This window comes from Nannobrachium achirus, assembly GCF_963921795.1.
Source record: "Nannobrachium achirus genome assembly, chromosome: 3".
In the NCBI taxonomy this organism is placed as follows: Eukaryota; Metazoa; Chordata; class Actinopteri; order Myctophiformes; family Myctophidae; genus Nannobrachium; species Nannobrachium achirus.
In genome coordinates this window covers 31,854,065-31,869,712 of record NC_137812.1, presented here as the reverse complement: position 1 = coordinate 31,869,712, position 15,648 = coordinate 31,854,065, and the positions used below count along the sequence as shown (strand labels likewise).

General features: G+C 40.5%; 1 protein-coding gene across 1 annotated transcript; it reads left to right on the top strand.

Annotated features, from left to right (window-relative positions):
• Window positions 1-1,532: 1,532 nt before the first annotated feature.
• gga3a (golgi associated, gamma adaptin ear containing, ARF binding protein 3a) lies at window positions 1,533-13,069 on the top strand (the record flags this gene model as incomplete). The annotated part of the gene is made up of 17 exons (XM_080721183.1): window positions 1,533-1,569; window positions 2,389-2,473; window positions 2,968-3,043; window positions 3,136-3,234; window positions 3,345-3,468; window positions 4,510-4,613; window positions 5,288-5,368; window positions 6,290-6,427; window positions 6,928-7,009; window positions 7,535-7,657; window positions 8,279-8,512; window positions 8,715-8,791; window positions 8,880-9,322; window positions 9,579-9,850; window positions 10,779-10,948; window positions 11,451-11,561; window positions 11,986-13,069. 17 exons carry the CDS (start codon window positions 1,533-1,535, stop codon window positions 12,094-12,096), a joined length of 2,367 nt encoding a protein of 788 aa, XP_080577309.1. The 3' UTR covers window positions 12,097-13,069.
• Between the last annotated feature and the right edge of the window lie 2,579 nt (window positions 13,070-15,648).

The window sequence follows — 15,648 nt, the reverse complement described above, 5'->3', positions numbered from 1 at the left end:
ATAGAAATAGAACTGTGTTAAACAAAATGTTATGCCTCAACTCTTCCAACTCCAAGAAGTGCTCTTCAGGGGGGGAGGGGGGGTCCCCAGTTCAACTATGATTATTTGAGGGGTCGCGGCCTTAAAAGGTTGAGAACCCCTGTGGTAGACCATACGCTTATTCTGGAATTTCCCATAAAGTGTACTTCAACTTCAGAACTTCTGTTTTTTGCCGGTTGAGTCGTCCAGCACAGTTGAAAGTCAGTTGCTCCTTGGTTGGCTAGAGCTTCATGTATCTGAATAGAAGACAGCTTTCATTTCTGTCTCTCTACCTCAAGAGACATTATTTCCTGTAGCTCAGCCTCTGTCTTACTGTCACAGTGAGTGCAACCACTCTCCCTCTCTATCACTCCCCAGTGGTGTAAATTACATTTACTCAAGTACTGTACTTAAATACAATTTTGAGGTACTTTTACTTTAGATGAATATATCCTATCTGGAGTAATAGGTGAGAAGGAGCAGAGAGAATCAAGTTGAACATATCCTGTCATCCCTATTTGGGGCATTGGTGTTTCAACACATTTCCTCAAACTTGTTCAAAAAGTACAAAAATGTCACAATGTTTTGCTAACTTTTAAAATAGGCTTGAGTGGTTAATAATGTGTGTGATATGATAGTCTGTGCAACTTGTCCTGTTTGTAGAACCCCTATGGACAAAACTGAAAGTGCTTTTGGAAGTGGCTTCAGAGGGCCCTCAACATGCCATTCCAGTTTAGGGATGATTCGATGTTGGTTTCAAGATCTGCCATTTTTGCAACTAGTTAGAGAATCATTTGCAAATGCCACACCAGGCCAGAGTGTTATTTACAGTACCTAGCCACACACCTTCGAAAACATTGCCAAGGAAGGTTATTGAAGTGCAAGGAAAGCTCTTTGAGCTATTTAGTGCCATCAATTGGTAACACAATCATATTGCAATTTCTGTACTTCTTGAGGTACATTTTGAAATGACACATTATCACTATATTTTGATAAGAAAGTAACCAGAGTCAGGACCTGAGAAGTCTGAGCATGTCAATGCTATTTGCTATTTTTTTCCCCAACATGTATGCTTTTGAAAATGGTCTGAAATAACAGCAACATGATTTTAACATGGTTAACATTTGACATTTAAGGCCGAATATTTCAACAATTGCTATAAATTGCTACAGACAGCCAGTCTTTACTTATTTTTTGCCCTGTGACTGACCTCTCAGGTGCCCAATCTATGTAGGCCTATGCACAGTTCACATCGGGGGGAAAACCTTATAGTTTATACATGACCCATATGAAATACATTTAAAGACATACAGTTTATTTATACTGGCAGGCTAATATTATTATAAGCAGTGGTGTTTAGGTGATTTTGAGTAGCCTACTTTGTCCAACACTGATTATAAGTAGACCAATGTGTATGATACCGTCTCTGACCACACGAGGGCAGAGTTTTCACATCCACACACAGTCACGCGTTGTTTGCCTCAGAGACAGACAGAGAGACAGAGAGAGAAAACATGGCGGGTGATGGGGAGTCTTTGGAGTCTTGGCTCAGTAAGTACAAATTAAAATGACCTATTTTCACGTAATGTACACAAATAATAACTAATATGTTAATAACGTGCAATGTAGGTGGCGGTATTTGAGAGGTTGCTTAGATACACTCGACAATGCTTTCCCTGTAGAATGTCCTAGTTTATCACAGTGTTGTGTTGTCAAACCAACACTCGCTGCTGGCCATGGAGTGTGTTGACATACTATTCCTCGATGTTTTGTTTTCAACAATATTCTTAAAACGAGTTGCATCGAGTTGGGTACAATTCCCTTTCTTTTATTCTTCTTTTTTTTCCTTCTTTTTTTGCCATTCCGCACAAGTTGGCATGTTTTATCCTGTGGTCTGTTTTTAGCATCATGTCACCTGTCAGACACCCTGCTTTCAATATCTTTGTATTCAAGACTGCATTCTAGCTGGCTTTAATACAGACTAAAATTGTGCTGTATGTATATCTTCAGCAGCAGTCCAGCTAAAGAGAAGTCATAGACATTCTGACAGTCATCATGGATAACATCCATTGAATGCCAATTTTGACAGACAGATAGATAGAGATAGATACCTAATATTATAGGACTTTATCTAGAAATGCAGTCGACCAGAGGTGACAGCAGTTAAGGTTACAAAGTTACACAGGTAAAGAGTAAGAAAAATAAATAGTACTGTTGTGTGTACACTACAGCAATAAAAGTAGTCTAATCATCAATCAAATCAACCCACCCAAATTTGATTGGGTTGAGCTGTATTCACAGTAATTAGAGTAACCTTACATATTGTCCAATTCATCCTGATGGTAAGCTGGTGTGATTTTTCTTTGACAGACAAAGCCACCAATCCCTCCAACCAGCAAGAGGAATGGGAGCACATTATGGGATTCTGTGATCAAATCAATAAGGAACTGGAGGGGTATGATGGATATATATGAATCTATATTAGGCCTGTCACAATCGTCTAATCACAATTATTTGAGATAATCACAATTATTTTCCATAATCGTCATAATGGTATCCATGTTGAAAAATGTAAAAAAAAAAAAAAGTCATTTCTTTGTGTATTTAGATTATTTATCATATCTGACCTTGTGCAACTTCAAAGCCTGAAAACCAAAGAGGTTTAGTTTTTTTTTCCATATGGTGAAGTGTTCAACGACAAAAACACAAATCGCTGGTTGCAATTATTTGTGTGACAATTAATCGTCACATTTCTATTTATTTAAGCAGCAAAAAATACATTAAGACTAGAGTCTCTTTTACGCGTGTGAACTAGTGTAGCTCCTACCAAGTATTACTAACCCAGTCCCTGTGATAAAGAAATGGAATAACCCTACATCATCCTTGCTGTTACAGTAAACATTGTTATGCGATATCTCCTCGTAATTTTTATTTTATTTATTTTTTCAGCCCACAGATATCTGTGAGATTATTAGCTCATAAGATCCAGTCTCCACAAGAATGGGAGGCTTTACAAGCCTTGACGGTATGTTTCATAAAGCCATAATTTATGCTTCAAACTTGTATTAATATGACATGGACATTAAGCTTGGGTGCCAATATTGTGTCTTTTCACAGGTTCTAGAAGCTTGCATGAAGAACTGCGGGAGACGATTTCACAGTGAAGTTGGCAAATTCCGATTTTTGAATGAACTGATCAAAGTGGTTTCCCCCAAAGTAAGTAGGCAACAGTTTCTGCTGGTTCATCATCAGGTGCCACAAGAAGCACTGATCAGTGATCCCCACCATTATTATTGAAGTAATTATTTTATTTATTTCACTGCCAGTACCTAGGGGACAGAGTATCTGAAAAAGTGAAGACAAAGGTGATTGAAATGCTGTACAGTTGGACTGTCTCTCTACCGGATGAGGGGAAGATCTCTGGAGCATACGAGATGCTGAAGAAGCAGGGTGAGATACAAAATGACTGAAGAAAATCCTTGTTCTGCAACTTATTTTATGTAATCATTATAAACTAGTCCTGTGCCCGGGGGTGTGCCATGAGGGATTGAATGTAGGAGTCTCAGAAGTATTGTTGGAGAACCCAGACCGGTGCCCGTTGGGCAGAATAGTCACCATCAATGTCCAGTTGTGCAATACCCGTTGTATCCGTCTGTCTGGCTCGCACTCTTTTATGCCCATATTTGGTGTTCCGTGTCCAGGCCAGACTGTGATGTCATCTCCAAATTTGGGCTCTGTAGTGATGATGTCAGTCAGTGATGTCAGTTGGGCTTTGGTGATGTCAGTTGGGCATTGTTGCCAAGGTGGCGACACTGTTTAGTATCAGTGATGTCAGCATGCAGACAGATGGCGGACGGACAGACAGACATTCAGTAAATGAATAGTTAGATAGAAGTGCAATATGATCATGTCAATGCATAATAGCTAATTCTGGGACAGTTATTGAACTGTCCATTGTCAATGCTCAATTAACGAATAGCAACATGTGGATCTCTGATGATGATGATGATGTTGATTACGCTGAAAGTCTGCAACTAGTTTGTTTCTGTCATGCAAGGCTTGCAAGCCTTTTATTTTCTTGCATCTAACAATTTTCAATCATGATTCGATTTGTAGCAAGGTATTGTGTTAGGGGGGAAATCTATCTCTTAAGGGGAGCACACACCGGACGCGGCAGCGACAGGGCGCCGCATCCAGTTGGTCTTACCGCCCGTGGCCGGTGTGAGCTTTCCTTTAGAGAGCCATAATGGCAATAAATGACAGATTGACTGCAAGCCTCCTACAGAGTTACACCATCATAAATACTCACGAAGCAGCCAGGCTATTACTGTTGTGGGGCACACATTCAAAGCATTTGGCACTTACATCCTGATCATAATATTCACATTTATTCCTCCCTCATTAGTGCATTTAAACAGCACCTCTGCTCTGTGCTCTGTATTTGCTCTTCCCAAGCCTACAAACCTGACTATAGTTGTTTTAATGTTGCAGGTATCGTTTCGGTTGACCCAGATATCTCCCTTGATAGCACGCTAATGCCATCACCTCCCTTAAATCCCAAGAATCCTGTGTTTGAAAATGAAGAGAAAAGCAAGGTAAACCTATTTTTGTCTTTTCTATAAAACATTCATAGCATATTGAAATTAAAATGAGGGGGTAGCTTGAATAAGCTCAGCCGACTTCTGAGATGTCAGGTGGACATTCTTTCCACCACAGCTCAGTTTACAGTTACAGTTTACAGTTTTGGCATTTAGCAGACGCTTGTAACCCAAAGCGACTTACAATAAGCAGGTAATACGCATCACTATAATAAGCAAGATAATATGTCAGTACATTAACAACAATATAATAAATGCACAGCTGGTGTTCCTTTATGCTGTACACCTTAATAACTATGTCAAAAGCTTGATCGTCACTTCATTACCTGGACAGCGCGCTCTCATAAAAGAGACCTTATATCCCAATGAGATTTTACCTGTATAAATAAAGGTAAAATAAAATAATACTAGCAACCAAGTGTTCTGTATCACAGAGAAAACATTGAAACTGCTTTCATCATTTCTACGTCATTTGTTTTACTTTTGTTGTGCTTTATCAAACTAATCATGGTGTGCTATGACCTTTTTAATATACGGTACATCTTGACACAACTCAAGATGATTGATGATTGAAGATAGGCCTGGGAGCGGAGTTTAGCTTTGCTGCTTTGGCTGGGACATCTGTGGGAAACCTGCTTTGATTCTGATTGTTTTTGTTTTTCTTGCGACAGAGATTAGCAGAGCTACTGAAGAGCAAAAAGCCAGAAGATCTGCAGGAGGCCAACCGGCTCATAAAGAACATGGTGAAAGAGGCAAGTCTCTCCATATCAGTTGTGGACTGTTGCTATCTAGAGGTTGTCTTTCAAGGCCGATAACAAATAGAGAACATGAAAGCTGATACTTTTCTCTCTCTCGCTTAAAGAGTTATATATATATATATATATATATATATATATATATATATATATAAGGCTGATAACAAATATTTTAGAGAACAAGAAGGCTGATATTGTTTTCTCTCTCGCGTAAAGAGTTCGATATCTATAATTACCACAGCGAACACTGTAACGTCTGATTCCACTGTATGACAGTTTGTGCACATGCCTTTGATTCTAGGCAGGCCATGTTTAATGTTGATCTTATTTTACATTTCAATCTCTTTAAACACCCTTACTGATTATAGCAGTGCTTGACATGTTCTTTTTTTTCACTCAAAATACATGTGAAACACTAGATTAATAAAAACTTTATCAGCAATGTGCACAATTCAATATAAAATCTATCAATCCAATGTGGTACAAAATGATTACAGGGGATCGATATATTGTCCAGTCTGATATCTTGGACTACTATATCTGTAATCTAGACAGCGCACATCCTATGACAGTGGCATCACTCTTAATGCAACATGCTTACTTTATACTGTCATACATTGGTGTTGTCTACAGTCTCACTTGTCGAATAGTTTAAATCAAGCTCTACTCTTCAAGTGTGTGTGTGTGCAAGTGTTTGCGTGTGTGTGCCACTTTCACAAACTTGTGCTCAGTGCATACTACAATCCATCTGTACATTTTTCAACACCAAGCATGTGCTTGCTTATATAGACAATCAAGTTTGACCAGCATTCTTGTCCACAGTTCTGGGTCAACCATCTTATGATGAATCACTTCTTAGTCAGCCTCAGGGTGTAAATGTCTGGTGCTCTTTTTTTTGTCTGTTTGTTTCCTCATCAGGATGAGTTGAGAGCAAAGAGAGACGTTAAGCGAAACAGCACCTTGAAGGAAGTCGACAACAGTGTCAAACTCCTCAATGAAATGTTGGCCCATTTCAACACAGAAGACTCCACAGATGGAGACAAGGAGCTAATTAGGGTTTGTCACTTTGTCTCCATCTATTATGTCTCAAAATGTATTATAATTCATTCATTCATTCACTTGCATTAATTTGTCTTTGATGGTGCAGTACAGTTAACATCTTGCTTGGACTACAAATTGTAAACATCTTGCATCCATTGTCTGCCTGATTAAAAATGCTACTGTTGGGCTTTTTGTTACGTATATTAATTTAACATTCATACAGTTTGAAATTATGTACATTCGTTTTGAACAGTTTTCTGCCCAGGTTCTAGTTACATGTAACCTAAAAGATTTAATTCAGCCAAGTGCCAGGACAGACTCCTTTGTCCAACTGTAGAGTCATTTCTCTAAATATCTGAATCACTAATCAATTTCTGCCATCTGTAAGTTAAAGTTAGGTTTATCATGTTGGATGACTCATAAATGCATTTAGATGGCAGGACCGTTAATGTTCTAATGAATTGTAGATTTAGAGTTTAGTGGTGTGAATTTTCCAACCTTTCTTCTGTCTGAAGGAGTTGTACGGTGACTGTGACAAACTCAGGAGGACTGTATTCCAGCTCGCCACTGAGACTGAAGACAATGACAGCAGCTTAGGTGAGGAATATTAACCCATTCAGGCCTAGAATTATTGAATGCTTTAACCAGTGAAAAATAGCAGATATACAAGCTCACAGCGCGGCACTAGATCTGCTATTTTTGAAAAAGTTTTGTTTTGTGCAAATCTTTGAATATGTATTTTCAAAGCGAACGTTTGTAACTCAAATTTTGCTTCTGGGTGGTCCCTGGAACTAAATACTTTGAGATGGGGGTCCGTGGCCAAATACATATCATTTTGGGGGTCCTTCACATGAAAAGGTTTGAGAACCACTGACATAGTAGTCTCTCAAGAACAGACTAACTGAGCTCCAGTTAAGTGAAAAGGACCTTTACTTTGACGATGGCCAGCCAGATTGCTGACAAAGAAACATAGGGTTTTTCAAAAAATCTTAGAAGGATTCAAAAGACACTTATAGAATCGTGTCAAAATTCTAATTTCCACGATTTTCTAAAATCTGCAGCACCAGTGTCCGCCCTTCACACTTTCCCAGTCTAATCTTTCCACTGTGTTGCCTTCACCAGGAGATATCCTGCAGGCCAGCGATGACCTCTCCCGTGTCATTAACTCTTATAAGATGATTGTGGAGGGACAGACTATCAATGGAGAGACAGAGGAGCCACATACAATGTCACCATCCTCACAGGGTAGATATGGATGCTTATATCTAGCTTATTGCTTTAAGTGGCAGAATGTCTCACACAGATCTATACTTTATTTGCCTACTGTACTGTGTATGAATTTAACTCATTTGCTGCCCTTTAAAAATGGCCACTTTCAGGCCGAACTGCCATATTTTCGTTTTTTAATGTGCACGATAGTGCACTGATCATGCACGGCCATGCACAGATCATGCACCACGTGTGTGCACGCCGTTCACTGCTTTCAAACAAAAGAATCCCCCAGGCATTCATGAGATAGCAGCCATCATGTTTTCTTCAAATGTAAACAAACATGGCTGCCATGTTTGAAAGATGTGGTTGGTCTGGTGGTCAAACATGCAATCTCGTGATCATGATCATGCCTAGTAGATAGTAGGAAGTAATGTCTTTTTTTTTCCGGGAAACTCGGACGTGGAGGCGTCAAACAACGGGAATAACTTGGGAAACTCGGGAGGGGGCAGCAAATGAGTTAATGTCATTGTATCGCAAATAATAAAGATTTTGCTCTCGACATTGGCCATTGAAAAGGCAATACTCCTTTATCTCTGTTCTTGCTGTCTACCAACTCCTCGCTGTCCCTTTTTTTCACTCACCTTCCTTGGGCAGGCATCAACCCCTCCAGCACCAGCAGTATAGAATCAGAGATCCTGATTGACCTGGCAGGTCTCAATCTCCAGAGCCCTTCTCCGTCATCAGACCAGCATCCAAGCCAAGCCCCTCCCTTCTCCATCCCTGCCGACCTGCTCTACGGGTGTGCTCCTGCTGCTCCCCTCCCAGGCCCAGGCCCCAGCTCACCTTCTGCAGCAATCTCCCTGCTAGATGGAGATCTGTTATCTTTAGGTAGCACCGTACAAGTCCGTACATGGACATTTTGTATTATATTAGATATAGTCTATTATAGATCTATCACAATATTAATGGGAGAGGGGTTTTCATATTTCATTTAATGTTTATATTCTGTCAAGATAAAGACATCTAAAGATGCTTGTTGCTGATTTCCGGAGAGAAGGAATGCAGTTATTTATTTTTGTTTGTTTTGCAGGTGATCCTGTTCCTACTTTATCCAACTCAAACATGCCTAAAGATGAAAACTGGAACAGTCAGCTGACATCTTCACAGGTTTTAAATTTGTTCAAACACTTAAGTCAAAACCATTGTAGCTGAGTCTGCTTGATGAATAATAGTGTTTTCACATCATCTGTTCCAGGAAACCAGCCAAGATTTAGACCTTTTCAGCAGCACTCCCCTTCCGACCTGTGCCTTCTCTACGTTTTCCCCCCACGCAGACATCCTTTTTTCTTCGACAGTGGCCCCAGCCGGTTCGCCCCGGCAGTCTTCCACAACAGACTCGACCTTATCCTTCCCTGCCACGGCGTTTCCCACAGAATCGCCGTCGGCCTCGCTCGTTCTCCCACGACCCTCGCTCAGTGCGGTCACCTCTGCGACCCCAGTCTGTCTCTCCCAGTCATGCAGCACCGCTGCTACCTCTTCCCCTTCTGCTGCGCTGTCGAGCCACGTAGCCTTCCTACCTCTGGTGTGCGACATGGCGTCTTCCTCTCCCTCCGGTGGTGACCTGCCTGCATCAGCCTCGGCCTCACTTCACCACAGTTTGCAGGACCTCGCTATGCTAGACCTGGACTGCCCTAAAAAGTGATTAATTATTATCATTATCTTGATTATTATTCTTTTAATGGATTTCTTTTTATCATATATATTTTTTTATGAAATATATATACATATATATTTTAAGTGTAGGAAAAGGAAATGTTTTTTTGTGAACCATACAAATTGGTCCGTGACCCACAAATGGGTCCCGACTCAGATTACGACTCTGTTTGGGAAACAGTGGTGCAATTTGGTGTTTGTTAAATCAGTGACTGATTATTTTTGTTCTCCACCTATGTAGTGTAATGGACTCTGGCAGCTTACTGGATTTGGGTGAGGATGTGGGTGCTCTCGCTGGCTTATCGTCATCCAGTAACGGTGTTCCGTCCTCCAGATCTAGTCCTCTACTCCTGTCAGCGGGCTCCATTCCTCCACCAGTTAGGAGTCAGACAAATGATAGTCCTCTGTTACGCTCCCTGTCTCCAACCCTACCGCTGAGCCAAGCCAGTCCAGTTGGAGGGCATGAGATCTCCCTGGCCAAGGTTTTTGTTCCACTAGATGCCATCACACCAAGTGAGTTACAGAAAAGTCCCTTTATTCAACCCCCCATAAAACATGATCATCAATCATCAGGTATTATGTTTGTTTTCAAGAAAGTTTACAGAAAGTGTTAAAATTGTGGTTTTATATGGCTACACCCACCAGTTCATTAAAGGTGTAGTTCACCCCCAAAACGACTTTTTTTCTCACATTCCTAAGACAAAAATTTGATTCGAGTAAATTTACCCCCATTGATTCCGGATGGGGACCCGTTTCGAAACGGGTCCCCATCTGGAACGAATGGGGGTAAATTTATTGTTATCACATTTTTGTCTTAGGAATGCGAAAAAAAAAAAAATATATATTATTGAACTCTAGTCTCCATGGCGTGACTAATCAATAGAAAAAAAGTCATTTTGGGGCTGAACTACTCCTTTAAGTATACCTGGTTTTCACCGTAGCACCACCCACCTTGAGTTAGCCGTGCCCACAGCTGTTGTTGTATAATGATAATAAGGGGAGGGGATGATTTTAGTGTGTCACTAAAGTGGTGTATTTCGATTGGGCCTTATGCGTGCTTAGGTTGTAAAATAAGATTGGAGCATATATATCTTCATAATAACGACCAACAAACTGTGTGGAATTGCTATATTCATTTCGGTCTAGGTTATCTATCTATACATTCCTGGAATCTGTGTATGTCGGTCTGTCTGGCTAGATGATCCTTTGCATATCTTTAGACCTGTTGATCTGATTGACTTCGCACTTGAGTGATATCGCCATACCGCTATTCTTGACTAATGCAAAAAAAAAAAAAAAAGACATTTGATTTTCCACAATAAATTGCAGTTCCCATTCCTGGGTTACTAACAGTGGCATAACAGTGTTGACTTCTGACTTTAGTATTTATATGTCCTGAATAATGGATTAAAGTAACATCGCTGTCTCTTCTGTTATTTAGGCAAAGTGTGTCCAGTGACGGTATATGACAAAGATGGCATCCGTGTTCTGTTGCACTTTGCCACAGATTGCCCACCGGGCAGACCGGATGTTCTGGTCATGGTGGCATCCATGCTTAACACAGCCCCACTGGCTGTCACCAATATTATTTTGCAGGCAGCTGTGCCCAAGGTAAATTCATCATCTCCATGCTTTCACAGTACTGTATGCCAGTGGTTCTCAACCTGTGGGTCGGGACCCCCAGGGACGATTAACTTAATGTGCAACATTGTTTTCTCACTCAACAGTAAACAGACCAACATACAGTATTAGTGCATACAGGGTATCTGCACATTTCTAAAGTGACATTTAAGGACTTTAAAGACCTTTTTTTTTTTACCTCTGATCAAACATTGTGAGCATGCAGATCGGCTATTTTCACAATGGAATAGATCGAGTCAAACTAAATGTAGTGCCAATCCTACAATTCCAAGTGCTCGTCAGGATGGGGGGGTCCACCGTCCACAGTTAAAACATGATTATTTTAGGGGGTCGCGGCCTGAAAAGGTTGAGAACCACTGCTGTAGGCTTCTGCATACCATTTAGTTTTGATGTGTGAAAATAAAAACAACGTTACTGCTTGTATGTGAGCCTAAACATCTGGCATCATCATTAACCCCTTCTTCCTCTGCAGTCCATGAAGGTGAGGCTTCAGCCACCCTCAGGAACAGACCTGGCTCCATTTAACCCTATCCTTTCCCCTGCTGCAGTCACACAGGTCATGTTACTGGCCAATCCTCTCAAGGTAGCTCTTTGCCTGGAGCATTTCATTTAAACACTGTTGATTTTAATTCCCTTAAAGCTGGAATCCATAGCTTTCATGTGCTTACTACCAGGGATTCAAATCCGGACACATCATTCATAGCCGTAAGGCAGTGCACATTTGGGAAGAAGAGTTCCGTTTGAGTGTCAACCTTGTCAACCAGAATCTGACTACCGGTACTTGATCTAAATGTGTCAATAGAAGAGCAGGGAGCCACTGCAGTTGTCTTAATTACACTGTATTAACTATAAAACTTTACTTTATTTTAGTCATGCAAAAAAAAGGTTATGGATTTTAGTTTTAAACTTTTAATTCACTCAGGGCACAATGACGTTCAAATGCATGCAATTAATCAGCCACACTTGAGCTTTGGCTGGTATTATGATGTGTGTGTTTTGTCTTGCAGGAGAAGGTTCGGATGAGATACAAGTTGACATTCACTCTGGGTGAAGAGCCCCGCACGGAATTGGGTGAAGTAGACCAGTTTCCACCTGCTGAGCGTTGGGGATCTCTATAGCCCAGTCTGTCCTTTTAAGACTGGACACCCACTACACGATTTCTTGATCTAAATGATAGTTCTCAAAGTTAACATCACACCATTATGCATGGCATTAGATGTGAAGAAATCTGACCTGGGATTTCATCACTGTCATTGGTGTACTGTAGGTGTCCTTGTTTAGGCTGTATCTGGTCAAGACCCCATAGTGTACAGTCAAATCCATACTACAATCGGTGTCAGGATAACTGCCTGGTGTCAACAACTTGAGCACAACGGGGCAAAAGACAGTTTAAATACATTTGTTCAAACGTATTTTTTGTGAAAGTTGAAGTTATTAACACATGGGATGTCTAACACGTTTGTGAACGTGATAACGATTCACCGCCGTGAAGTGCCGCGGCCCCGTTATCACGTTCAGGGACGTGTTAAATGGTTACCATGGTAGCCCATAGCCCCCGCACTGCGGCGGCCGGGAGTGAGCGAGAAAACTCAATTTCCCATGATGGCTCGCGGAATACTACATCCGGCGACTTCCTGCGCCCATTGCATTGTATTCATCCTGGCTGCAGAAACATGGATATATCTCCGCTTCTTTTCCCATATCGCTTGTTTGGTCAAAACGGCCTGTTTTCTATGGACCATAGCTTACACATCATCGCGGTTGTATTTTTTCTGCTCAGTGTAAAAGAAAAGACTTTGAACAGGAGCCGCCGCTCGCACAATGTGCATGCGATGTGTGCACGGAGCCATTGAAAATCAGGTAAATAAAATAGGAAAAAGCCTTGGCAGTTAATCTACATTAGTTATGGCAAACTATGGGAGTCTAAGTGTTAATTGCTATTGCCATTAAGGCACTTTTTCTTTTTTGAATAACAAACAAAAAACAAACTTTTTATTTGCACTTTATAAAAATCATATGGTCATATGGTCCTGAAAGCAATTGATTTTAGTAATACAAACAACACTATAGAGCATCGCAGTGAGGTGTCGGAAGTAAACTGCCCATTCATTTACCTCATAGGGGATTTCATTATCAGCCATACAATCGTAACAATCAATCTTATCAATGAACACTTACCTGTAGGCTTGTGGTTGTAAAATGGTTCTATATGCTCCTGTAGAACCGCCAAGTATGTATGCAATCACTCTAGTTCTAGTAAAAACACGTTTTAATCAAGATCGCACGGAGAAGAACTGCATTACCCATACTGCTAAAAATGTACATCCGTTGAAATCGACGTCTGTGATTGGTGGAGCTTCTTCTTTCATATATCTTGCGGTTACCTCGGAAATAGCTTAAACTGCGATGCTCTATAACTGAGTTGGAAAAAGTGATCTTGTGACAAGAACCTTTCACATGATTTTGCTATCGACCATTTAAGGTTCCAATGTTGAACTCAAATTGTACTGGACTAGACCATATAGTAGGGCAGGAGAGAGGGGTCTACCAGCACCCCAATGACATGTTTTCGAAACCTGTTTTTTTAGGACCGTTATGATGTCTAGTTATGATTTCTGCTTGTTGCCGTGGTCAACTAATGTCCCATGGGGTTCATTTTTAACCTTTTCTCACAACTATTCCCAATCTGAACCATACAATGGTCATAACAGAAAATGCCATAACTCTTGATGTAAACAACCTACAGGGACAAATGAACACACTTTTCTATATGATTTTGACCCAGGGAATTCATTAAAGTGGTTATTTTTTACATTTAAGCACATCTTGACCCTATTTCAGGACAGAAACGGCGAAAAATAACCCAAAAATGTTCAAAACACGTCTATACTTCTCTTTGTACAGATAAATTAAGGTGTATTCTTTTTATACCACAGGTTTTTTAGGACCCTTATGATGTCTAGTTATGATTTCTGCTTGTTGCCGTGGTCAACTATGTCCCATGGGGTTCATTTTTAACCTTTTCTCACAACTGTCCCCAATCTCAACCATACAATGGACATAACAGAAAATGCCATCACTCTTGATGTAAACAACCTACAGGGACAAATGAACACACTTTTCTATATGATTTTGACACAAGGAATTCATTTCCGGCATCATTTTTAACATTAAAGCACATCTTGACCCTATTTCAGGACAGAAACAGCGAAAAACGACCAGAAATGTTCAAAACACATCTATATTTCTCTTTGTACAAATACATTAACGTGTATTCTTTTTGTACAACATGTTTTTTAGGACCCTTATGGTGTCTAGTTATGATTTCCTCTTGTTGCCGTGGTCAACTAATGTCCCATGGGGTTCATTTTTAACCTTTTCTTACATCTATCCCCAAGCTGGACCATACAATGGACATAACAAAATGCCTTAACTCTTGAAGTAAACAACCTACAGGGACAAATTAACACATTTTTCTATATGTTTTGACACAAGGAATTTATTTACGTCATCATTTTTAACATTCAAGCACATCTTGACCCTATTTCAGGACAGAAACAGCGAAAAACTACCAGAAAATGTTCAAAAACATCTATATTTCTCTTTGTACATATAAATATTAAGGTGTATTCTTTTTATACCACTTGTTTTCTGAACCCTAATGGTGTCTAGACAATATTGCTTCTTGTTGCCATGGTCAATCAACGTGGCTTGGGGTTCATTTTGACCCTTTCTTACACCTATCCCCAAAACAAAACATAAGATGGAGATAATAGAAAATACCATAACTCTTGAAGTAAACAACATACAGAGACAAATCAACACATTTTCCCACATCATTTGCACCCAAGGAACTCATTAACGTGGTTATTATTAAGATTCAAGCACATTTTGACACTACTTCATGGCAGAAACTGCAAAAGATTTTCAGAAAATATTCAAATCACATCTATATTTCTCTTTGTACAACATTTCTAAGGTCACACGTTATGTTTCTTAGTACCCTAATGGTGTCTAGTGTCAAGATTTAGTAGTGTTGCCCAACTCATGTCCCATGGGGTTCATGTTTTTTCCCCAGATATGTTTTTGGGCTTTTATGCCTTTATTGACAGGACAGTAGACTGACAGGAAACGGGGAGAGAGAGTGACACGCAGCAAATCTGGACGGTCTCGGGGATCGAAACAGCGACCCGCTGCAGGCTACACAAAGCCTACTGTATGTGGGATGCGCCCAGACCATTTTGAATCGATGTCCGTAAGTTATCAAAGAACAATTTCACTGGTCAGTGTCTTCCATCACATCAAACTCCACCTCATCCTCTTCCTTATCATCATCATTATCATCACTGAGGACAGCCAACAGGTCAATGAGAGATTGGGGAAGAATTGGCCCACAAGACCAGACAGGCTCCAAAGTCCATCCTTCCGTATTCTGCCACCCCTGACCTTTGTCATAGGTTTAAGCCTCCACAAGATTGGCTCAGCTCACTCTATAGTTCACCCGCTGGATGTGGGGGATGAGCATATTGGCAGAATCATCATCATTATTAATGATGATGATAAGGAAGAGGATGAGGTGGAGTTTGATGAGATGGAAGACACTGACCAGTGAAATTGTTCTTTGATAACTTACGGACATCGATTCAAAATGGTCTGGGCGCATCCCACAT